Source organism: Vicugna pacos, chromosome 7, assembly GCF_048564905.1.
Source record: "Vicugna pacos chromosome 7, VicPac4, whole genome shotgun sequence".
Lineage (NCBI taxonomy): Eukaryota > Metazoa > Chordata > Mammalia > Artiodactyla > Camelidae > Vicugna > Vicugna pacos.
The window spans coordinates 47260656-47285479 of record NC_132993.1 but is presented as its reverse complement, the minus strand read 5'-3'; the positions used below and the strand labels follow the sequence as shown (position 1 = coordinate 47285479).

General features: G+C 39.5%; 1 protein-coding gene across 1 annotated transcript in view; it reads left to right on the top strand.

The window, feature by feature from the left end:
* DNAH11 (dynein axonemal heavy chain 11) overlaps positions 1-24824 on the top strand; it is a 275861-nt gene that overhangs the window by 184138 nt on the left and 66899 nt on the right. Inside the window, exons 58-63 of the mRNA XM_072964862.1 lie at positions 2022-2135; positions 4183-4326; positions 4959-5141; positions 6657-6758; positions 10773-10907; positions 15952-16122. Coding sequence (XP_072820963.1) covers positions 2022-2135; positions 4183-4326; positions 4959-5141; positions 6657-6758; positions 10773-10907; positions 15952-16122 — 849 coding nt within the window. The remainder of the gene's footprint in view (positions 1-2021; positions 2136-4182; positions 4327-4958; positions 5142-6656; positions 6759-10772; positions 10908-15951; positions 16123-24824) is intronic.

The window sequence follows — 24824 nt, the reverse complement described above, 5'->3', positions numbered from 1 at the left end:
GCCTGTGAGAATTAGATCTTTGTTTCACCTAACAGCTCCAAATTGTAAGGATCCTTTGACCCCTTTCCAACTGCTTTCTTTGTTGAGTGAAAGTACCTTCCACATTGCAGGGCTCATATAATCTCTTCAAAACTTGGACATCTTCCTTGATTTTGATTGGTCTTCAGTTTCTTCATGTGTTTCTTTTCTGAAGGTGGGTGGGGCTGGATTTGGGAGGACCATCAGGAATTTGCTCTAGTCTGAAGACAGGTAAGAGCCATGTATTAGTTTCTGGGGACAGAGGAGATTGCACTGTGAGGCCCACCAAGTTGCTCAGATGCACAGCACTTGAACTACTCTAGTGTCCTTGCACCGTAGGATGATAGGAGTTGTGAATGGGAAGTACATTGACCAACCTAGAGTATTTTTAATGTACATTTGTGGGGTTTTATTTATTAAATGTCCCAGATTGCTCTGTTGATCAAATTACCCAAAATAACACTCCATTCACAGGAAAAGAGTTAGAAGGAGAAGAGTCTACAACCCCTAGTTTCATAGAAGTAGCATGTAGAAAAAATACTCTCTGAGATTTCTAAGTATTAAAAATCTATGATCCTGAGTCCAATTGAAAATGATGCTGTTATCGGTGGTCACAAACAGCATGTACAGATGTGTAACATCCTTATGGACAATAAATAAATCTGAGATAATAACTCACTTACATACATTCTCAATTTCATCTATAGCAGTGTTCTCTAGCACAGTGAAAATGTAGTATTCTTAGAATTTTCATGGTCTATTCCTGGCAGTTTTGAGGATTGTGGTTTTGGAGCAGTTCTCAATAAGCAGGTGGAGTTTCCTTATTTATGTTAATGGTAGTGTGTAAGTATTGGCTGAAGACCACGTATCTACCCTGAACCAACTATGTTCATAAAAGGTGCAGTACAAAGCAAAATAATGGCTAATCAGAACAAGAGTAATTATTGCTAATAAAGCTGCCGTAAATAATGTAATTTGTTGTGAGCAGTGTTTAATTTTATGGTATAGTTAAACGTGCTTATTCCAAACACATCTGAAGAAATGTCCTTTTGTTCACACTTTACATTTCACAATTACCATCACCAGAGGAACCATCCTCTGTGGTGACTGAATCCCGGGGCTCAGGGCCACAGCTCTGAAACTCAGATTTCTGCTGAGAACCACAATTTTACCCTTCCTGGGCATTCAAGTTCTATAGGTGTCTTTAAAGGAGGAGGATAACTCCAAAGCGTCTCATTTTGGTTTGGTTCAAGTGTATCAGCATGGCTTCCCTGTACTGTATTACATGTGTTCCTGTCAGGATGCTGGTGCCGCACCCTCTCAGGCATGTGAAGAGCACTGCTGGACCCTCAGCAGGAGAGTGGACAGTAGTGTCCTGGTCCCCTTGCCAAAGACTGGACCTGCATTGTTGCAGCTTTGGTTTCTTAGCCAGGTTCTCAGAGAAAACAATAATTACTCTTCATAGAAATTCTGTCTGTGGTGAAACATGCACAGAATAGAACGGTATCTTTTAGCGAGTTAAACAAAATAGCTTCACATTTATTCTTAAAGGGGAGTCAACATGCCTTTAAGGTCATGGAAATGTAAGTAATTAGGTAATGTAGGTAAGGTAAATGTGAGCAAAAATTAGAGAATGAGCCAGCGTGGGTTTTCACTTGTCCAGGACTCTGTGAAAAAGCAAATTGACGAACAGAGGGATTGCTTCATCTTGCATTTATTATTAATGGCACTTTATCATTAAAATAGTCAAAGCCCTTCTTGGAGCATTTTGATACTTGAATCCACTTGTGTTGAGATTTGTCTTGTGTGTGTTTTGTGCATGTGCAATGCTTTGTACATAGACTCTGCCTGAAAGGAAATTAGTCTTGAAGAGAAATTCTTCACCTGTTCCAAATACAGACGAATTACTGACCAGTGCATCTGCTCGGCCTGCGTTTTTCTGTAGAGATCTCTGAGGTGATCATTTGTGTCTGTGGGTTTATGTGCTTCTCCTCTCTGGTTAGGTGACAGCCATTCAGACGGAAGTGTCCCAGAAACAGAGAGAGTGCGAGGCCGACTTACTGAAGGCTGAGCCAGCGCTGGTGGCCGCCACAGCTGCCCTCAATACACTCAACAGGGTAAGGAGGATTCCTTGGCTCGTGGGTTCCTCAGAGTAACCTTTGAAGGTTATTGGAGGTTGAATGACTGAGCTGAGAGTAAAGTCCATGCAACCAAAGAATTTTTAAGGAGGAAAGGAAGTCCCATCAAATGTTACGGTTGAAACAAACATTTGAGGTCATCACTATAGTTCAGCTTCCTTTTGCATCCTGGAGTCCACCCTACCTCACCCCAGCAAGCAGTCTCCTTTTGAATGCTTCCAGCACCATGCAGTGTGTACTCTAATGAAAGGCAGTTTTGTTAGCAATTTTATTTGGCACAAATCCAGTGGTTCATATTCTGTGTTGCTTAAAGAACGAAGTAGAGGGTTCCTTATTTCCCCTGTAGACAAAAAGTTGCATTAATGAGAGACCCTCAGGAAAAGAACAACAGGCTGGAAACGGAGGTACTGAGGTACTGAGTGACCCGCACTGTTTTCCCTGGCTTCATGCTATTAGCAAAATCTCATTGAGCATTTCTGTTCCCATTAAGAGATAATCTGTGATGGTCAGAAGGGTATTGTAAGGAAAAATGGATTTATGGGCAAGGTTATTTAAGAGTCTGCAGCTTGTCTTGCCCTCAGGTTCTACTAGGCCTCTGGGGAGAATCCCAGGGCATTACTAGGCCTGAAGATTTTAAGATTCAACTTCAAGGAGTAAAGGATTCAGGCTTTAACTGCTCTTCAAAGAAATATTCAATTCATTTATCTCAGTGTTTTTCTGAAGAAAATAATTTTAACTGTGAGCAAAGAATTGTGATCTTCATGAATATTTCTTACAGTATTACCATAAGACTGAACAATTTAAAAGACCATAAATGTACCATGATGGAAGGTTATTCTGCATTCACCTATCCTGCTGCCATTAAAACGATACTGTTGTATACTAGCTAGCAAGCTGAGAAAATGTTCGTGATATATTAAGTGAATGAGTCAGATTATAAAATAGGATATACTATGACTTTTTTTTTTGCTAGAAATATGCTTGTGCATAGGAAAAAAAGGGTGGTAGTAACTGATTATCTCTGAGTAATGGAGTTTCGTGTTTTCCTCTTTCTGAGCAGACAGTGTTTATTTTCTTCTTTGTGCTTTACATTTGCAACTTGTCTAACTATATTATTATCTACTCAGTCAAAGTAATATTGCTTACATATCAAGCTCAGTGTATTTATAAACAGTGAAAGGATCTTGATTATCCAGCTCTCAAATAGTATCAGCATGTTTTAAGTTTTTGCTTTTACTCTTATTTTCACACCCTTTCTGTTCTTTGCAGTCATTTCCGCAACAAATAGGCAGTTTATGGTAATGGAGCAGAATCAGGGTCAGCATTTGATGAGGTTTTATAAGCAAGAGTGTGTCATATAGCTCATGAAATATCCCAGGAAATACTTATTTTTAAAAAAAGTATCACGAATCTACATATATTTCTTATAGGTACTGATTCTTGCTCCACAGTATTTGCCCTGATCCTTGTAATTTTTCCTGTTAATACCATCTGTTGGGTATATCAAGATTCTGACCTGGAGTCGAGGGTGAAGGATGAGGGCAGAAAGGAGGTTCAGCCTCTGCAGGCATCGTCCTAATTGAGAGGCATTATAATAGAAGATACAACAAAAGAGGTTTCTTGTGCATGTAAAGCAGAAAACCAAGAGACTGTGAACTAAGAGATGATGTTTCTGGGAAGACCTGGTTAAAAGCCAAATGTATGACATAGGTGGGACAGACCCCAAAATACCTTAAAACCTGTGTTTATAAAATTCCCTGGGCTGAGTGTGCAGATGTCTGCAGGACTGGGCTATCAGATGGATAATTTTACTTGGAAGCCAAGAAAGGGCAGTGATGTTTCACTTAGAGAAGTGCTGGCAAGAACTGAACCTCCTGGGGTCCCAAGGTGGGATCCCTGGGTGGTCAGAAAAAGCTGGGGTGAAAGGAGAGGACAGAAAAGACCAGCCCCTGAAGACTGGCTTGATAGCCTAACAGCTCTTCTCCGGACCTCCCCTGATCTTGAGAGTGTGTGTGCTTTTCCTCAGGTCAATCTCACTGAGCTGAAAGTCTTTCCCAACCCTCCAAATGCCGTTACCAACGTTACTGCGGCCGTGATGGTCCTTCTGGCTCCCCGGGGCAGGGTGCCAAAAGACCGGAGTTGGAAAGCAGCTAAAGTCTTCATGGGAAAGGTATCAGACGACCCGGCAAATGAAAATCCTGACCGTTTCTGTGTTCAGTACTGTGGATATAGTATGCTTGACAGCAAAAGATGTTCAGATTGAAGGAAATTGTCCTTGTATTTGTTGAGTGTAACCTGCTATATGTTCTCCTGACTTAGAATTTTTTGTTTGCCGAGCTGGAGGTTAGTGTGGGATTTCAGCACACCTAAGTAAATACTAGCAGCCGTTGGCAGGTTGCTAATTATTTTCAAAATTATGAAAGCAGTTAAGTGTAGGAGGGAGAAAATTACATGGATTCTGTATGCTGGAAAAATGTTACTAATGTACAGGAAGGTGAAGCAGAGGGGTTTTGTGTTATGTGTTTTCCTTTTTCTTTCCTGCCTTTCTTTTCTTCAAAATGAGAATGCCTCCTGTGCAGGGACTGAATATTTTACCCTGGGATAGAAGAGATTTTTTTAAAAGTGTCCATTGCTAATTCTAACTTTATACTAGAAAGACTGAAAAAGTCAAACAGTGGGATAAATGCAGCTTGCCAGTTTTGCCTTTGTAATGTGAGTCCTAAAAGCTGATTTTAACTTTTGATCTTGGGATTTTCTCTGCAGTCCAAATGGTTCATGGCCGTAAGTCTTTTTGCTTTACAGGTTGATGATTTTTTGCAAGCGTTGATTAACTACGACAAAGAGCACATTCCAGAGAACTGTCTAAAAGTGGTGAATGAGCAGTATTTGAAAGACCCAGAGTTCAATCCAAACCTGATTCGGACCAAATCCTTTGCAGCAGCTGGTCTCTGTGCCTGGGTTATCAACATCATTAAATTCTATGAGGTATTCATCATAATCAGATGGTTTACACTGTTAACTCAGAGAGGGCCATACATATATTAATTCCTAGGCCAGCAAAATATGTAAAATAATTTGATGTTTAACTGTCTGCGTGAGATAAAATTCTGAGAATGAGACATGAAAGTGTCAGATAAAACAGAATTCTATGTTGGAGGATATTTAAAATGTTGAGAACTCTCTTTTTAGAGTAGAGTGAGTAGTGACTTTAGATCAAACCGCAGCAATTAGTTTGATTTGATGAGCTAAAAACTTGTTGGGTAAATTAATTATATTTATTTACATTAAAATATTCATTTCAGTTGTTGACTTGAAACAACTGCAAGGCTGAATTCATGTTTAATTAAACTTAATCCCTTCTCTCAAAGCAAAAATTTACTCTAGTAGACTTAATGAGAGGAGGAATTAACCATTTGGGAGCTTTAGTATTTTCCTGACAAATGCTTTTTTGACTGTCTGTGGTCTCATCGAAAGTTTGTACTTTCAGGCAGTGTAGAGAGAGAGAATCGTTTCATTCAGTTATTGATCTTTCAGATACTCATTGTCTGTCAGCTATGAGCCAAGTACTCTGCGGAGTACTGGATGTAAAAGGGAACAACAGTGCATGACCCTCCACTGGAGAGAACTGTCTCACTTTTGTCTTGGAGGGTAGAGCGTTATATTCAAAAATGGAATTGCACAGGAAATGCCGATGTCCTTCCCAGAATGGTTTTCATAAAACTGGGTTCTAACCCTCACACTGGGGACCCACAGGAATAGGACCTGTTGGTCTCTCCCTCATTAGTGGAAGCCTGTATCGAGCAGGAGTGCAGGCAGGTGACGGCTGCTGGACGGCTTCTCTCCATCAGAACACGCCTGTCCGCAGGGCTCACCTCACACCGTAGGTGCAAAGAGGAGCATGGAGCTGTACGGCAGCTGTGTTCTGGGTCGTGTTGCTATGAAATAGTAAAGAAAATTTAATTTCCTTCCTCTCTCCCCAAGAGGAGAAAACTGGTCTAACCAAATTCTCCAACCGCCCATTAAAATGACACTTCAGGTGGCTGGGAACTTAGAAAAGAAAGTGGAAGTGTGGTTGAGACGGTGTAAGGCTATCTCCCTCACTCCTTCCTGGGTTCAGAGAATTTCTCCACACTGATTTTCTGCCTTAAAGGCAAGACCACCTTTAGCTGCAACTTTTGGTGATAGGAGGAACAGCTCCCAATTTTAGGAAAAAAGTTTAGTATCTTAATGGTGTTTGACCTGTGAAGCATTTTATGCAAGTCCTTGTAACTCTAGTGTCTGGAATAAATGAGTAGGTAATGGACAGCCAGATAGAACTTGGAAGGCTTTTTGGATTTTGGTTCTGCCACTAGGTTCTGCCATTCCTAAGAATAAACAACAAATTTCTAGGAGAATTAGAGGTTTGAATGATAAAGCTTCCAGCAAATAGAAGACTGGATGATTACTTGTTCTCCTTGCATTGTTATGACCTTGTGAATTAACCCCCACGTGGATTTTAAGGTCTACTGTGACGTGGAGCCCAAACGCCAAGCCTTAGCCCAAGCCAACTTAGAACTGGCTGCAGCTACTGAAAAACTTGAGGCTATCAGGAAAAAGCTGGCGGTAAGTGCAGATCCCACCACTGAAGGCATTCCCAAGGTGTGGCACCCCAAGCGATCCCACCTTCAGACAGGGCCACCGCTGAGCCCTGCCAGATAGAAAGGAGTTTGAGCTTTCATTAATGTATTCATTTATATTCTCCTTCAGTGGATGTTCCTTATGTATAGAAGACACTGAGCTGGAAAAGTGGGACCTTTTTGTGGTTTCTGCACTTAAACTATCATGGTCTGGTAGGAGAAGGCAGGTAACAAGGGATTAAAAGTCAGGATTCTGGAGCCAAAGTCCCTGGATTTACATCCTGGCTCTGGTTTTTATTGTTTCACCTGCACAGGTTTGTTAACCTCTCCGAGCCTCTTTTTTTCTCATCTGTGAAATAGGTATTATAATAGCATCCACTTCTTTGGTAGGATTGTGAGGATTAAATGAAAGTAATTCATATCAAGAATTTAGCACAGTACCTGGTATGCAGTAAGTGCTTAGAAAATACTAACTGCAAATATTGTGGCCCTTACTAATTTTACAAATATATAACTGGTGATGGTAGCCCAGTGTTATAAGTTGACAGGTGACTATATAGAGAATGCAGTAGGAATACCACAAAAGAGCCCAGAGAAATTAGTGAAGGTTTCACAGTAAAGGTGTACTTGACATGGGCTTTGAGAATTACTTGGGAGTGACCAGGATAACTCGGTCAGGAAAGGGATGCCTGGTGAAGAATGAGGAGGGCAGACGCAGTGGGCACACTCGAAGAGTCTGAGGAGGCCAGAGCCCTCAGGTGAGTGTTTGGGGGAAAGTTAGGAATAGCAGGAAGTAGTGAAGGATGAACTTGGAAAAAGTGAGTGAAAGCCTTCTCTACCTTTCATGCTGCAGAATTTAAATTTTATCTGGCCTGTGGTATTGAGCCTTTGAAAGGTTTTAAGAGATTAATGATGTGATTAAATTCACGTTTCAGCAGCTGAAGGAAAGCTGGAGGAAGAGGAGAGTCTAGATGCAGAAAGACAAGCTACAAGCCCTGCAGTGAGACCTGTTAAGGCCTCACCTAAGGCAGGAGTGGCCGCAATGGAGATGATGAGATGGATTCAAGGCTGCTGATGGGATAGGGAGAGAGGGAGGCACAAAGAGTAGCGCTGGTGAGTCTGAGGTGCCTGAAAAGGCAGCATGGAGTAGTGCGAGCAGAGTGAGCAGGCTGTGTAACCCTGGAAACTCAGGGAGACCCTCAGAGCTTCCGCTTCTTAACTGCACAAAGTGATGACAACAGCTAACCCTCCAGGTGGGTGTTTCTGATTTTTGGCTACCCAGCCTCCAGTCTTCCTTCTTTGGATGATAACATGATGGATCTTTGGGGAATTATCTATCCTCACTGGATACGCTCAGGTGGGACTTTGAGCAGAGATGCCTTTTCCTTTCCTAGCTGAAGACTAGATATATGATCCAGGCTTTGCCACTTTGAGCACCCCGCCATCTCTAGAATTGGAATCATTGGCAAAAGTTTTTAAGCCTGAAAATGGAGTTCCTCCATTGTAGAGATAGTGTCCAGGTGAAATTCTGAAGAAGTTCCTGCTCCCAAGACTCTCTGGAGCTCCTAAGGATGTGGTTCTCTGCCTTTCGTTTCCTTGGAAGAGCTCCCCCACTTTTAGGAAATTCCCTTCAGCTGAAATGAGCTGGAGGTGCTTTCTGTTGCTTCCCACCTATGAGTTCTGGTGTATTGAGGTGCTATTCAGTGTGCAGTTTGCTGTCAGTGCTTCATGAATTTTTGTTCCCACTCTCTTTGTATAGAAAGCCCATGTGTAGGTGATCAGGGGACAGAACTAGAGTTTGAAAGAGAAGCCTGGCTCAGGAATGTAGATTCAGGAATCACTGGTGTGCAGATCATGGGTGTAGAGTGTGAAGAATAAGGAACAGTGGGAGGATGTTCCCATCTTGGAGTGAATCCTGCTGTGGGTCTCTGAGCCCGTGAACTCAGCTATCACTGTGCCAGGACTCTGGTCCTCACAGGGGCCAGGCAGCCAAGTCCAGCTTCTTACGGAACAGGACTTGAACTTGGCCTGCTTGTATACAGGGCCACTACTTGTCATTCTGGCCAAAAGACAAAAAGGGTGGGGACACTTTCTAATACAGAATGCCTTCCAGACTTCAGGGCTGGTTCTCTAAAGAAGAGCAAAATCATCTTCCCAGAGCAGAGCCCCAGGCATTGACTCCTTCCATATACCAGGAAGGGATTAAATTGTGCTCTCATTTTCCTATTCAATAATTATAAGTTATTTTTATGATTATTATTTTAATAAGATGGTTAATAACCACAAAAGTGTTCTCCTTAATACATGGAGAATTTCAGCACCTCTCATAATTCACACCCCATCTTTGAAGAGTGCTTCCTCTGATAGACCATTCTGACCACTCCTCACCCCCTCCTTACTGTTCAATCTGCCTATTCCTACCACAGCATCAAGTATATACTATTCAAGAAATCCTAGTGAGTGTTGAAAGAAAAACAAGTCAACAACAGCTGATTTAGACAAATTAAGGATTAAACAAATTGATTTTCTAAAAATTGTCTTCATTCTTTGGTCAAAAACTGTCAGCTTGACTAAAACCTGAAGGAAAATGTTATTGTCTGCTGTTAATGGCTTTCTGTAAACATTAGAAGCAAGTTAATAATGTTTGTAAAAAAATGATGAGGATGCCCAGGACAGACATGTGTGATTCTACAAATCTCAAACTCCCAGTTTATCCCTTCCCACCCCCTCCCCCCGGCAACCACAAGTTTGTATTCTATGTCAAACCACAAGTACTTTAAATAAAGTAGACCTCTACATATTTATTTTAATCTGATTTCTAACTAGTTTTGTATAATCTCCCCTAGGTCTCATCAATTTGATCTTATTTTGCATGTTAATTTTAACATATTTTCTTTTTTGGAAGGTACTATTTTAATGATATGAATTAATACTATAATAATTAGACAAATATAGGCACCTTTATATTATAAATGGGGTATGTTCTACACGTTTGCTTTTTACAGTCTCTTGGAACTTCGCACGTATTTACAAGAGCAATGCTGTAATCTTATTTAGGGTGGTCAGGACTGGCAGGTAGCAAGATACTGCAGTACGAGGAGTCTCCCGAGTGTGTGATAGCTTAGCCAAGGCTTTGTCGGCTGCATGTAATAGAAACTCGCTCAGAAAACCTTGAGCCAGAAAGGAGACCAGAATGGCTTCTGGACCCTAAGGGGAGAAAAGCATGACTGGGTCTCAGGAGGAAAGGGGTCCAGGAAATGAGAAGCTGCCGTGAACATGTTAGGACTCTGTAACTTCTCATCTTACTTCCCTTTCAGTCTTTCTCTTTCTCCAGAATGGTTTCCCCTGTTTTCCTGTGCACCCGGGGGAAGATGGTCTCTTTCTAAATGAAGCCCTCTGAAATTCACACATCCTCCCAGGTCTTTTGATGCTAAAGACAATGACATATACCCCTGACTTTCAGTCTCAAGTTTCCAGAAGAGAAAATCTGGTTGGCTATGTGGGGTCAGGTTGCTGAGGTCTAAAGGGGTCAGCTGTTAACACCCGTCTTGTTTGTCTGAGTTATGGACCAATGAGAGATGGAAGGAGGGTCAGTAGGTGGAGAACCAATAAGTGTCCCTTATCATTAATGAAAGCAGTCCTGGAGAATGAAGCTTAGGCACGGGAGAGGGCACAGTGCACCCAGGGTGTGTTTAAGTCTAAAGGGCCTGTCCATTTGCCCCAGTCGCTGTCTGCGCTCTGCCCAGTGTAGGGAGAAGGCAAGAAGACTGCATGGTGACCCTGCCATCTGGGGTGACCTGGGTGTCTGGGGTGACCCTGATGCATTTATTGAGAGCAGCTCTTCCCATCTTCCCTAGCACAGGTGTCCTAAAGGAGCAAAGGTCAAAGGAGGGAAAGAGGTTTGTTTCATTTACCTTAAGCTCATAGGTGTTTTAAAATGATGATAATGTTTCCATTTCATCTAAAAAGGACTCAAAAGTTAATTTTGACTCTTATTTAGGATTTGGATCGAAATCTGAGCAGACTTACAGCTTCATTTGAAAAAGCAATAGCCGAGAAATTTCGGTGTCAAGAAGAGGTGAACCAAACCAACAAAACTATCGAACTAGCTAACAGACTTGTCACTGAGCTTGAGGCAAGTTAACCTTTTCTTCCAAAGTTCTAACTGAAATATTCTGAATTAGTTTTGGGGAAGTTTGTCTCTATTTGTTGTCAATACTAACAAACTCACATGGAATCAGCAACAAAGGGGAGTAATCATCATTCACACTGTAGTTCTGACTTACCAAAAGAAAGTAATTGATTCTGTGTATTTTTCAGTATGTAGCCATGGACTCAGGTGGTTTTCCTAAAATATGTCAGAAACTCAGGGCCACTGTTAGGTAGCTGTGGTATTAAACTATTGTCTGGTTCTTTTAATACACATTTGCAATTGAGTTCTACCAACAGAACATTACCTCAAGCTAAGCCTGCTTGGCTTATGTTCTGTGACATCTTTTTACAGATGACTGACATGCTAATGTGAATAGTTACTCCATTAAATAAAGATTTTTTAAATAGTTCTTCTTACCTTTCTCCTGTTTGAGCATGAGTGGTGGAAGAACATATAGCCTTTTGACATCAGTGAGTCACATATTTAATTTGCTCTCTTGTGTGTAGTATATTCGTACAATTGAATAGTATTTGATTATAAAAAAGACTGAAATACTGTTACATGCTACACCATGAATGAACCTTGAAAATATCTTGCTAAGTGAAAGAAGGCAGACACAAAAGTCCACATATTAACATAGAAAACAAACTTGTATTTACCAAAGGGAAAGGCAGCAGGGAGAGGGATAAATTAGGAGCATGGGATTAACAAATACAACTAGTAAATATAAAATAGGTAAACAACAAGGATTTACTGTATAACACAGGCTACAATATTCAATATCTTGTAATAACCTGTAATGGAAAAGAATTTGAAATATGTATGTGTGTGTGTATATATGTATAACTGAATCACATTGCTATACGTCTGAAACTAACATAATACTGTAAATCAACTATACTTCAATTAAAAAAAATTTTAAAAACACCACATATTGTATAGTTCCATATATATGAAATGTCCGGAATGGGCAAATCTAGAGAGACAGTAGATTAGTGGTTGCCAGGGGCTGAACAAGGGGGTGGGAGTTGGGGAGTGACTGCTAAAGGTATAGAGTTTCTCTCATGTGTGAGGAAACATTCTGAAATACTGAGGATGATGGCAGGAATCTGTGAATATATTCAAAACCACTCAATTGTGTACTTCAAAGGGTGAATTTCATGATATATGAATTAAATCTTAATAAAATTTGTTTTTTTAATTTAGTTGCTACCTAAAAGTATGTAACTGCACTATTAGAAATGCATTTAGCTGAAGGTGATAGAAAAGTTGATTTACAGTGGCTTAAACAAATAGTTTATTTTTGACATGTTAAAAAAATTCCAGGGGTGGACCATTATCAGTGTAGATTCAGGTAACTAGTGATCAGACCCCTAGTCTCTCTGCAGCCTTCCATTGTTCCGTACTTAATACATGGTCATTCGCCCTCACAGATTTTGCACTATGGTCACAGATGGGCACTGCACTTTCACATTCAGGAGAGAGAGAATAATCTGTAGCAGCTGAATTTTTCTCCTTTTATAAGAAAAACTGAAGTTTTTTGTGGAAGCCTCTCTAGGACACTGCCTCTTCAGTTTCTTTAGCCAGAACTGGAGTAACCTTGTCTAGCTGCAAAGGAGGCAGAAAAAGTGGGAAATGGATTGATCACAATTGGCTTAGCCAATCTCCGTTTATCCCATGAGGCTGGACACATTAACATTCTTCTCAAAATCAGAGTTCTCTTATCAAGAAAGGAGGGATACATGTATGTTAAGATGGGTTGAGCTGGGTGATAGCTTAATTTTTTATAAATATAGTAAATAGACTTTTAAAAATCTAATTTAAATTTACTACAAATTTAAATTCATCATCCCTCTGAAACTCTATAGTTTACTATACACAAACTCATAGTTCACTCTGCAAAATCCTCTCACCCCACTCCATCTCCATAACAGCAAGTCTGTTCTTCTGGTTGTCATGGCCAAAGCTTTGGAATCACCCTTGACTTTTTGATCTTTCTCATGACTCATATCTAATCCATCAATATATTGTAGTGACTCTACCTTCAGAGTCCATTCAGAATCCCAGTGTTCTCATTGCCTTAGCCTCGCCTCACTGGTCCAGGCTATTACCATCTCTCCCCTGGGGTACCACCCACCCTCTACTACTACCCTCCTCCCCAAGGTCCCGTTCCCCTAGTGCAGTTGAGTGATGTTGTAAACAATTAAGTCCATTCACGTCAGTGCTCTCTCAGAATTCCCCCCTAACTAATTGTCTCACTCGAAGTACCGTCCAGAGGTTTTACCTGGCCTACAAGGTCCTCCATGATCTGGCTCCTGGAACCTCTATCCTCGCTTTTGCCACCTTCCCTCTTGCTCTGTCTTCACCGCCCTCCTTGTCCTTCCTCACACTGCCAGTCACTCTCCTGCCTCATGGCCTTTGCCTGTTTCCTCCGTGTTGCTTACACCTTCCCGGGTAATGACATCACAGGCTCCAGAACTTCCTTCGGTGTCTGCGAAAAGTTCTCCTTATCATGTGATTTTCTCTGATCTCCCTACGAAAAAGAGCATGTGCCCTGCCCCCTACACACACCCATACACTCACCCACACACACACTAACTCTATAGCTCTTTCCACTTACTCCGCTTTATTATTTTTTCATAGTATTTGTCATCACTTGGCACACACACTTGTGTATGTATATATATGAATACATATTTTTTTGGTGATCTTTTTCTCCTAACTAGAGAATAAGCTCTCAAGAGCAGGATTTGTTTTCACTTGTTTTCTATAGTGCTAGATTCCAAGTGTGTAGAATAGTCCCTGGAACGTCATAGGCACCAATAGGATTTGTTGAATGAATGAATGGGTGAATTTGGGGAGCCTTTGTGTTTAAAAAAATTCTGGGGCCTTTTGAAGACTCTTGTCCTAGATCAGTTGAGAAATTTCACAGCTACTAGTGGCGTTTATACCTGCTTCCATTTAAACTGATAAGATTTAAGCAATCGGAAGTGTTTACCACTTATGAGGGACCTGAGAAACAGAAAAAGTGTCGTTTTATTAGACTTACTTGAAATAGTTTCAGAATGTCTGAAAGTTTTATCAAGGGAAAAATAGGTTCTATGATGTATCTCTAATACCTAGCAGTGTCTTCCAAAGGCTTTATTTAGTCATGATAATTTAAAACAGGAGAGGGAAAAATAGTTGAATAATGTTAAATAACAAAAAATACATATGTGTGTGTATATATATTTTTAAAGGATTAATGGAGGATGTCAGACCTTTTCCTTTGAGGATAAATTATTTCTGACTAGAACAGGAGACAGTTAACTTGGGAAAAGCGTCAAGAGTGATGATTTTGTCTATATAGCATTGACCTGGAAGCTATAGTCTCAACCATTCAGACTAATAAATCAGGCAATTTATATTTAATCATTAACTAACTCCGGAGCTGAACAGCTGTTCAAAATTAGAAATGGGTCACCCCAGCCAGGATGACATTACAGGCAATCTATAATGCATTAGAATAAAATTATAGTGATTTTTAACTGTCTAGAAATTTATTACAGGACATGTTCCAACTCTTAAACCCTTGTTAGCCGGTGTCAGTAATGATTTATGTTGCATGGGTGGTATAGTGAAATTATTGACGATTTCAATTGCCGATAAGTCTATGTTTGGTAAATCTTCAATTCCAAACCTGTTTTGGAGAATGAGGTGGGTGCACTTTATTGTTTATCATTTACTAACCAAAGGCAACAAAGTTGGAGGGAAGGCAAATGAGAGATTCTTCTTCAAAATTAATGGGTTTATTATCTATAGCTGAAGAAGGAAAGTAATGAATTCTGTTAAGAGAGCAAGGGAGTTGTAGTTCCCTAGTGTTTAATTATAGAGCTAATTTGGGGTGATCTTTATCAAGCAAAGCAAGGAAACTATCTTAAAGTAGCTTTCAGAACCATTTTCACCCACTAGTTTGGTTACTTCAGTGCTGTGGGTATTGTGATGGCTTGTAGTGAACTGGAATTTCAGTCTGTTCTGACATATTTTTGCTTTCTGTGATCTCTCTTCTTTCATGAGAAAAGCTAAATTCCACAGGGTTCTTCTGTGCTTGTATTACAATTTCCTGGGTTTTTTTTTCTAGTTACTGTTAATTTGCATGTTCTTAGAATGGAATGTGGTATTAAATTTTAGCATGTATTGAATCAGAGTGAATTAGTGAACTATCCTGCAGTTCAGTCAATCCATAGATATTTATTGCAGTTTTATTCAAATCCAATATTAAGGGCTCCACATACTTAACCTGGAAATCAGATCTTAAATGGCCATTCAGCTGGATCTGAGGACTTGAACAGCATTCGCTGAGCATACTGTCTTCAAGGCTTCCTGCGTCCGTCTTTTCACATTAGCTATAAGTTCTCCCACTGTTTGAGTGATTATATTAGAAAAATGACCTGAATTTAGTAACTACCAGCACTATTTTTTAATTAATAGAATCCTGGTGAAGTGACTCTTTCAGCTTTATATTTTTGTTAATTAACATACCTGCTGTCGCCATTTCCCTTTTTGTGTAATCAGCCCACACCCTGTACGTTTAGCACAGTGTTTGCCTAGGGCAGTACCACTAGTACGACTGCTGCTAAGTGGGAGGAGTGGAGCAGCCAAGTTGCCGTTAAAAATCCTAACATTACTCTGTCTTGGCTGCACCCCTTGGTTCCACACTCCCAGAGAGACAGGAGGGTGACTGTGACTATTTAAGAAGGACCTCAATCATAATTAAAGAGTTAGGGCATCCAACAGGAAGGAGATGTTCAAGATCTAATGTCGTATTGTCATGAACTCCACTGAAAAGTGTTATACGAGCACCTTTGTAATGATGGGTCCACAGGTATGAATGGTTATCATAGTTATGCCATCCAGTTGTGTTCCGTTCCTTCCAAAGGCCGTGCAGAGCGACATAGACTTAAACCGCGTGTAAGGTGATTACATTAAACATTTGTTGAGTTGATGCTCACCCTGCAGTTTACATCAGAGTAATCTTATCTTGCAGTCAGAGAAGATTCGCTGGGGTCAGGCGATTAAATCCTTTGAAGCTCAAGAGAAGACACTCTGTGGAGATGTTCTCCTTACAGCAGCATTTGTGTCTTATGTTGGATGCTTTACAAGACAGTATCGCCAGGAACTGGTAGACTGCATGTGGGTTCCCTTTCTTCGACAAAAGGTAAGCTCGTTTCCTGGCAGTGGCCACACGTAGAAGCCTCATACTGAAATTTCAGTAGTAAAAGCAGTGTATGTTCTGGGGTTTTTTGTACCTCTGTAGTACCACCTGCTTGGAAATTCTAGTATTGATGGAGACGTTTCTTATGTGTTGCCATTTCTCTTATTTTAGTGATTGCATTAGGGAGATGGAAAATGTAAGAATTATTTAGATAAACTAAAGAGATACAGTTGGAAAACCGCTTTTAACAAAACTGATAACTGAAATAAAATTTGGATCATTATGTTAGCATATAACATAAAACTGTTTGGTTACTATTGTGAGTTATCGAAGATTTTTTTTCACGACTACTTTCACGTGAAAAGTGTAACGTTTTGTATATAAGTATAAAAAGAGCTCATCCTCAATTTGAAAATTCAGCCTCATAAGCAAAATGAAATAGATTTGGGAGGTTTGAAATTGTCTAGTTTAAGATCATCCTTGTGCAAATGAGAAACCTGGGACATGGAAGTTGAAATGACTGGATAAGGTCATAAAGGAGAGGAAACCAGACCACTGACTTGCAGGCCACTCTTTTCTTGGCAGTGTTATCTCAATTGATTGAAGCCAGTTCTTCAGTTACAGATCCAGCCTTTGAGAAATGGTAGATCTCTGTATATTTGTGTTCTGTGTTGGTAATTATGCTTCAGTTTTCACAATAGTTGTTTTCTTGACAAAAAAATACATGCCCATGGAATTTCTGCAAGTTAAATAAAATTCATGTTTAGGGGAAAGCTCGTTATTAAAGGCATCCCATAATTAATAATTGTAAAAGAGAAATTCTCTGGTAACTAAATTATTTTAGTATATCTGTAGTATTAAGTCATATTCTTATACCAGATATTTTTTAGAAGAGGTTGTCTGTCTTACTCCCGAACGTTCAAGGTTTTCTTTATGTACTTCTGCTGTACACATGCATTTTATGTCAGAGGATAAAGCATTCTGCTAATTTTGTCCACCTCCTACTGCACTGTGAGTGTCAGGTGTATCTGCTGTCACATTCTTCTCTCACTGCTGTTTCTCAGCCGCATCTCCAAACTTTCATCCTCTGTGTGGATGTTTTTGTCTGGATCAATCTGTGACGACTTCAGATGGACTACTGGCCTTTTTTGTGACCCTCTCTGCATTCTTTATCATTCATAAAGTTTTCTCATTCTTTCCAGGATGATAGGGAAATTCGCTTACTTCCTGATGTCCAAACCATTGAACTTCACATTGTCTTAATGTTGTAATTGCTCTACACTCTATGATCATGTCGTGGTCTTGATGGTGTGAAGTTGTGCTACCTAGTCATTTTACATTCTTTAAAATTGAAAACTTGCCTTCTCTAATCTAAGTTTTAAAAATGGATTTTTAATTGCTTGTATAACATTATTTAGGGTATGTGTTTCGGGGAAGTTTCCCATCAATTGATTTGTATTTTCCTATTTACTTAAAATTCCAAGTATGGAGCTCCATAAAGATAAAATTTTGTTTTGGAGACTAAAATGAGATTGATTGTTCTGAATTAGAAAAGTAAGAACAAATTTTGTTTAATTAAAAAATTTTAAAAAATTGATTGACTAACCCAAACTGTATAAATATTCTAAACATATAGCCAAAGCAAAATGATAATTGTCTGATGCTGTATGCTAAACAAACATTTGTTTTAACTGCATGCCTGTGTTTCACTATGGCTTAACAATTCTCGGGGACCCTGTGTCTGTTTTCAGTTATCCCAACACTCTCTCCTTTTCTCTTGAGGACATAAGCACCATGTGAACTGAGAAACAGATCCTAAAACATGACCAGCCTTCTCTTGCTCATCTCTGGGCATAGCTGTACTAAAGGAAGAAGGACATTCCCAGTTGTATTAAGGACATCCTTTTGGAAGAGACCTTTCTGTCTCTAAGACCCCTGGCAGAAAGGGCTAAGGAAACCTGACAAATGTTTGTCCTGTGGAAGAGAGGTTTCCAGTTTCTGGACTACTTATCTTCCACTACTTCTAAATTCAGTCACAGCAAAGTAGAAAGACAGTCACATCTGTGTGAACATGTGCCACGGGCCAAGTGGAGCTGAAATTGCTTATTAGTGTTAATTTTTTGATTAATTGTCCTTCAGCAGTGTTCCCTCATCCTGCCCTTCCAAGAAGCAACTCCTCTTACTGCTGCATATCATACAGGACATTTTCTAGAGCTCTGTGTTCTCCTAAGTGTCTCTGGCTGTCCGTTTGACTTGGCTGTCCTGTGGATTCTAACAGTTTGTAAATTAACCAGTCAGCAAGTGACTACGATTTGTGTCATTTGTAAAACCTCTAAACTAAGCATGTCATTTATTAATGGCTGTTGACATATTTAAGGTCACCTTGGAGAGAAATTTCCTAAAGTAAGTCAGAAGTCCTTAATGTGTTCCTAGAAATGAAAACTTCATATTCTGAATGTATCAAAACTTCAAAATCTAGTAAGTAACGTAACTCGGTTCAAGTCAAAATCTCAAGAATTGTGTTTTCACTTGGCCTAGTAGTTCTAAAGTTTCCTGGAATATGTATATATGTATATGTATTTTATTGAAGTATAGTTGATTTACAGTGTTGTGTTAGTTTCTTGTGTACAGCATAGTGATTCAGTCATATGTATATATTCTTTTTCAGATTCTTTCCCTTAATAGATTATTAAAAGATACTGAATATAGTTCCCTGTGCTATATAGTAGATTTGTGTTGTTTGTTTATTTTATATATAGTAGTAGATATCTGTTAATCCCAAATTCATAATTTATCCCCCCCCCCCGCCTTTTTCCTTTGGTAACCATAAATTTGTTTTCTGTGTGTGTGAATCTGTTTCTGTTTTGTAAATAAGTTTAATTAGGTCCCATTTGTTTATTTTTGCTTTTATTTCTGGGAGACTGACCTAGGAGAACATTGCTACGGTTTATGTCAGAAAATGTTATGCCTATGTTCTCTTCTAGGAAATGTATGGTGTCCTGTCTTAAATTTAAGTCTTTAAGCCATTCTGAGTTTGTGTGTATGGAGTGAGGGAGTGTTCTAACTTCACTGATTTACATGCGGCTGTCCAGCTTTTCCAACTCCACTTGCCATAGAGGCTGTCTTTTCTTCATTGTATATTCTTGCCTCACTTGTCAAAGATTTGACTATAGGTCTGTGGGTTTACCTCTGGGCTCTCTATTCTGTTCCATTGATCCATATGTATGTTTTTGTGTCAATACCATGCTGGTTTTTTTTTTAAATTTATTTATTTATTTATTTTTATTATTGAGTTATAGTCAGTTTACAATGTTGTGTCAATTTCCAGTGTAGAGCACAATTTTTCAGTTATACGTGAACATACAGATATTCATTGTCAACATTCTTTTTCACTGTGAGCTACCACAAGATCTTGTATATATTTCCCTGTGCTATACAGTATAGTCTTGTTTATCTATTCTATATATGCCTGTCAGTATCTACAAATTTCGAACTCCCAGTCTGTCCCTTCCCACTTCCCTTCCCCCTGGCAACCACAAGTTTGTATTCTATGTCTATATGTCTGTTTCTGTTTTGTATTTATGTTCATTTGTCTTTTTCTTTCTTTCCTTCTTTGTTCTTTTTCTTCTTTTTTTTTTTGTTTAATACCATGCTGTTTTGATTACTGTATCTTTGTAGTATTGTCTGAAGTCTTGGAGGATTATGCCTCCAGCTTCATTCTTTTTCCTCAGTGTTGCTTTGGCAATTCTGGGTCTTGTGTGATTCCATATACATTTCAAGATTAGTTATTCTAGTTCTGTGAAAAATGTCCTGGATAATTTGATAGGGATTATATTAAATCCATAGATTGTTTTGTTCATGAGGCCATTTTGACAACATTAATTCTTCCAATTCAAAGAGCATGGCATATCTTTCCATTTTTTTAAGTCATCTTTACTTTCCTTTTTCAGTGTTTTATAGTTCTCAGTATATGAGTCTTTCACCTCCTTGGTCAGATTTATTCTGAAGTAACTTTTTGGATATGATTTTAAAAGGGGCTGGTTTTTTTTTTTACTTTCCTTTTCTGATATTTCATTGTTAGTGTAAAGAAATGCAACAGATTTCTGTATGTTACTCTTGTATCCTGCTATGTTGCTGAATTCGTTTTGTAGCTCTAATAGTTCTTGTGTGGAGTCTTTAGGGTTTTCTATATATAGTGTCATGTTATTTGCATATAATAACAATTTTACCTCTTTCCTTCCAATTTTGTTCCCTTTTATTTCTTTTTCTTGTCTGATTGCTGTGGCTAGGACTTCCAGGACTATGTTGAATAGAAGTAGTGAGAGTGGACAGTCTTGTTCCAGATTTTAGCAGGAAAGCTTTCAACTTTTCATCTTGATGTCACTCTTCCTCTGAGATCCACATGCAGTCTGTCTAGGCTACACCTTAAACATGTATTTAAAATCTGACCATTTTCACTGCTCCCATCCTGGTCTAAGCCATTATCTTTCTTTTTGATTACTGCAAAAACCTCTTAACTGGTTTCCTGGCTTCTGCATCTGTTATTTCTCTCCAAAATCTTATCTCAGCATACCAGCCAATGTGACTTTAAAGATGCAAGTCAAATTAAGTGAACTGTCTTCTAAAATCCCTTTGATGACTCCCCAAATACTCAGAGCAGAAAGCTAGAAATCCTGCAAAGGCTTATAAGAATCCTACATGATTTGGCCCCACTATCTCTCTTTATCTCTCTTGTTTTTACTCCTTTCCTTACTACTTTGCTCTAGTCACACTGGCCACCTTCCTTGATTATACCAGATATGCTCCAACCTCAGGCCCTTTGCACTAGCTGTTTCCTCTGTCCTGAAGTGTCTTCCCTCAGGTTATACATGTTTTTCTCCCTTCTATCAGTTAAGTCTTTGTTCAAACAACACCTTCAAATCCCTAGATATGATTACAGTCTCTATCCCTCAACATGCCTCATCCTACTTCATTTTTTTCACCACGACATTGATCACTTTCTAATACTACCACTTTCTAATATAATTTCATTTATAAGTTTGTTATGGTTACTATCTCTCCCCTCTCTCAGATAAAATGTAAGATCCATGGAAGCAATTATTTTGTGTGTTTTAGTCACTGCTCTATCCTAGAATGGTTCCTGAAACATTGTGAATGCTCAGTATTTGTCTTCATTGAGATATAATTTATATGCCATACAGTTCACCCAGTTAAAGTATACAGGTCAGTGATGTTTAGTGTATTCACAGAGTTGTGCAACTACCATCGTAGTCAATTCTAGAACATTTTTATCACCTCCCCTCATATAAACCCTACATCCATTAGCTATAACCCCAATCACCCCATCCTTACTGGGCTTAGACAGCCACTAATCTATTTTATGTCTCTATAGATTTGCCTATTGTAAACGTTTCATATGAATGAACTCAGAAGATCTGTGGTATTTCGTGACTGACTTCTTTCACTTAGCATGTTTACAAGGTTGATCCATGATGTAACTTGTGTCAATATTTCATTCCTTTTTATGACTAATGTTCCTTACATGGATATCCCACATTTCATTTATCCATTCATAAATGTTGGATAAATGGGCAGTTGATGGGCGTTTGGGTTGTTTCTACTGTTTGATTAGTATTAATAATGCAGCTATGAACATTTGAATTATTCATGTACAAGTTTGTGTGGACATGTTTCATGTCTCTTTGGTGTATAAGCAGGAGTGGCATTTTCTGAGCTGGATGGTAACTCTATGTTTAATCTTTTGAGGAACTACCAGACTATTAATCCGTACTTTTAAATAAATGAATATATGCTTAAATGTACATTGCATATCCATGGGGGAAGTGATGGATTATTCAATAAATGGTGATAGAACAACTGATCAACCATTTGTGCAAAATACAGTTAGGACTCTCCTTCATGGCTTCATGGAAAATAAAGAGTTCAACTGATTTAAGCATTAATAACTTAATAAGCATAAATTACTTAAAATGTAGATGAATGATTCATAATTATGAACTGGACAATATAGATGAACATTACAGAATTAGGGGCCATATTATAACCCTCATATAGTTAACTAAGAAAAGAAGTTGGAACTTTTTCCTAACCATGAGGAGTTACTGAAGGATTTTAAGCAGATTTGTGACGTGGTCAGAATTACTAATTTGAAAGCTCACATTGGCCACAGAGGAAACAGTGACTTGCAGGGGAAGAGCCAATTGTTGACAATTGAGGCTGTCTCTTAGAATGGTAATTCAGAAGACATTGAACTGAATAAGGTAATGACAGTGGACATGGAAGAGGGGTGACTCCAGAGGCGGCATGGAGAAAGAGTTGATGAAACAATGCAGTGGATTGATGGGGAGAAAGTACGGATATGATGGTGCTACCCCCTCTGATTAAAATCAGTTTGGGGAAAAAGATGATGGGTTTGGTTTTAGGAACACTGAGGTATCTCTGAAACATTCAGGTGTCAGTAACCAGTAGAGAGCAGGATAAGAGCATTATTGGGTGGGAGTCAGATTTGGGAGGCATCAATGTGAGTGTAGGTCCTCGGAACTCTAGATGTGGTGAGATCATCTCGGCAAGAGGTTTCGAGTGAAGTGACCTGAGTCATGCTGACATGTAAACAGGGAGTAGAGGAGGATGAGGAATGAGCAGAGATGGGAGAAACCCCAGGCTGGAGTGGTGTCATAGGAGGTAAGCGTGTAAACAGGAACAGTCAGTCATGCCAAAGCCACAGAGTCAAGTGAGAAGAGAACTGACAACTGACAGTGTCCTCAGATTTGGAAATGTGAAGGTCTCTTGTGACCACGAGGGTGTAATGAGCCAGAAGCCAGTTGTCCCCGAGTTACCTAGGAAGTGAGGAAGTAGGCAGAAAGGACAGACTGTTCTTGTAGGAATTGGCCTGTGAAGGGAAGGAGATAAACAGAAGTACTGAGTGAGGGACATGAAGCTAAGTGAAGGGTTTATTTTTTCAGTATGAATGAGACTAGAGCATGTTTCTATGCTTCTGGAGAAGAAATGGAAAAGGAAATGCTGATGATAAAAGGGTGAAGAGGTCGGTCCATCAGGAACTGGGAAGAAGGGATGGGCTTCAGAATATGGAGGAAGGAAAATGGAATGAGCCTCAGATAGAAGAAGCAAGACTCCTCCAACATAGGCGGGAGGGAAGGAGACCCAGGGAAGGGTCCCAGACAGTGGACCCAGGCAGAGATGCTGATAGAAAGAAGGCTGACACAGTGGTCACTGCTGGGCTTTCTCCTCTCGGGGAAGCAGGAAGATGCAGTGCCACTTGGCCAAAGATAAGAAAATTGAGACTCGGAGAACATTTTTGAAGAGACTGGTAGAAACATCAGAAATACCCATTGAGGGCAGTCGGAGAGTAGATGTTAAGTGTTTCCAAGCAGCTTTGAGAAATCAAGGATGAATTTGGAAAATCTACATTTGTAGTCATAGTAATAAAGCTTTTGGCAGCAATAGTCACAGTCTGGCAGCAAAAAGAAAGGACAGAGAATGTCAAGTCCAGCCAAGGTGCAAGCTATAAATGCAGGTGAGCCAGGAGGAAAAGGCAGGGAAGGTCATGTGACAGTCAGAAGAGCAGTTAAGGAATAGAAGACTCTATGTAGGTTGGATTGAGAAGTGGGAGTAGCTAGAAGTTAGTGATTCAAAGTATGGTAGGGTTTCTCAAAAAAAAAATAAATGTAGAATTATCATATCATATCATATCCTCATCCTACAGTTCCACTTTCTGAAATCTACTACCCAAAGGCAGGAAAAGCAGGGACTCAAACAGTTATTTGTATATTTATTCATAGCACCATTATTCACAATAGGTGAAGAAATCCAAATAGCCATCAGCTGATGAATGGATAAAGAAAACATGGCATATACATACAGTGAAACGTTATTCAGTCTTAAAAAGGAGGGAGACTCTGACACAAGCTACAACATGGATGAACCTTGTAGATGCTATGCTAAGTGAAATAAGCCAGTCATAAAAGGACATATATTTTATTTCATTCTACATATATGAGGTACCTAGAATAGTCAGATTCATAGAACCAGAAAGTACAATGGTAGTTGCTGGGGGCGGGGCCAGGGAAATGAGGAATTACTATATAACGGTATGGAGTGTCAGTTTGGGAAGATGAAAAAATTCTGCAGATGGAAGGTGGTGATGATTGCACAACAATGTGAATGCACTTAACATCACTGAACTGTACACTTTTCAAAGATTAAAATGACAAGTTTTATGTGTGTTTTGCCACAATGAAAAATACATGGTGAGTAAAGGACTAGATGTCTTAATGCTGTTCGTAAGAGTGTTATGTTGAAAGGTGTGAGAGAGGTAGAGAGAATCATGTTTAAAGAATTGGGTATTAAAAGTTTAGGTTTCACTAGTGAAATTCTTTCAGCTTATTACAGGGTCTGGGGCAGCATTTCTCATCTAAAGGAGGAGATAGGATAGTACGCAACCAAGACATACCAACATCATTGCAGGTGGGGTGTGTGGCTGGTATGGGGCTGGTGTATAATCTTCCCAGCTGGTTCTGTTGTTTTCTCCCCTTCCACCTCTTCCCCCAGAAGGCTAGGGTGGAAAGGAAATATAGAGCTTTGGCATGAAGGTTATCAGGGCTGGAGAGTGGATTCGTTGTTTCCATGAGCACTGAGGTTATCACAGGTCAACAGCTAAACTTAGA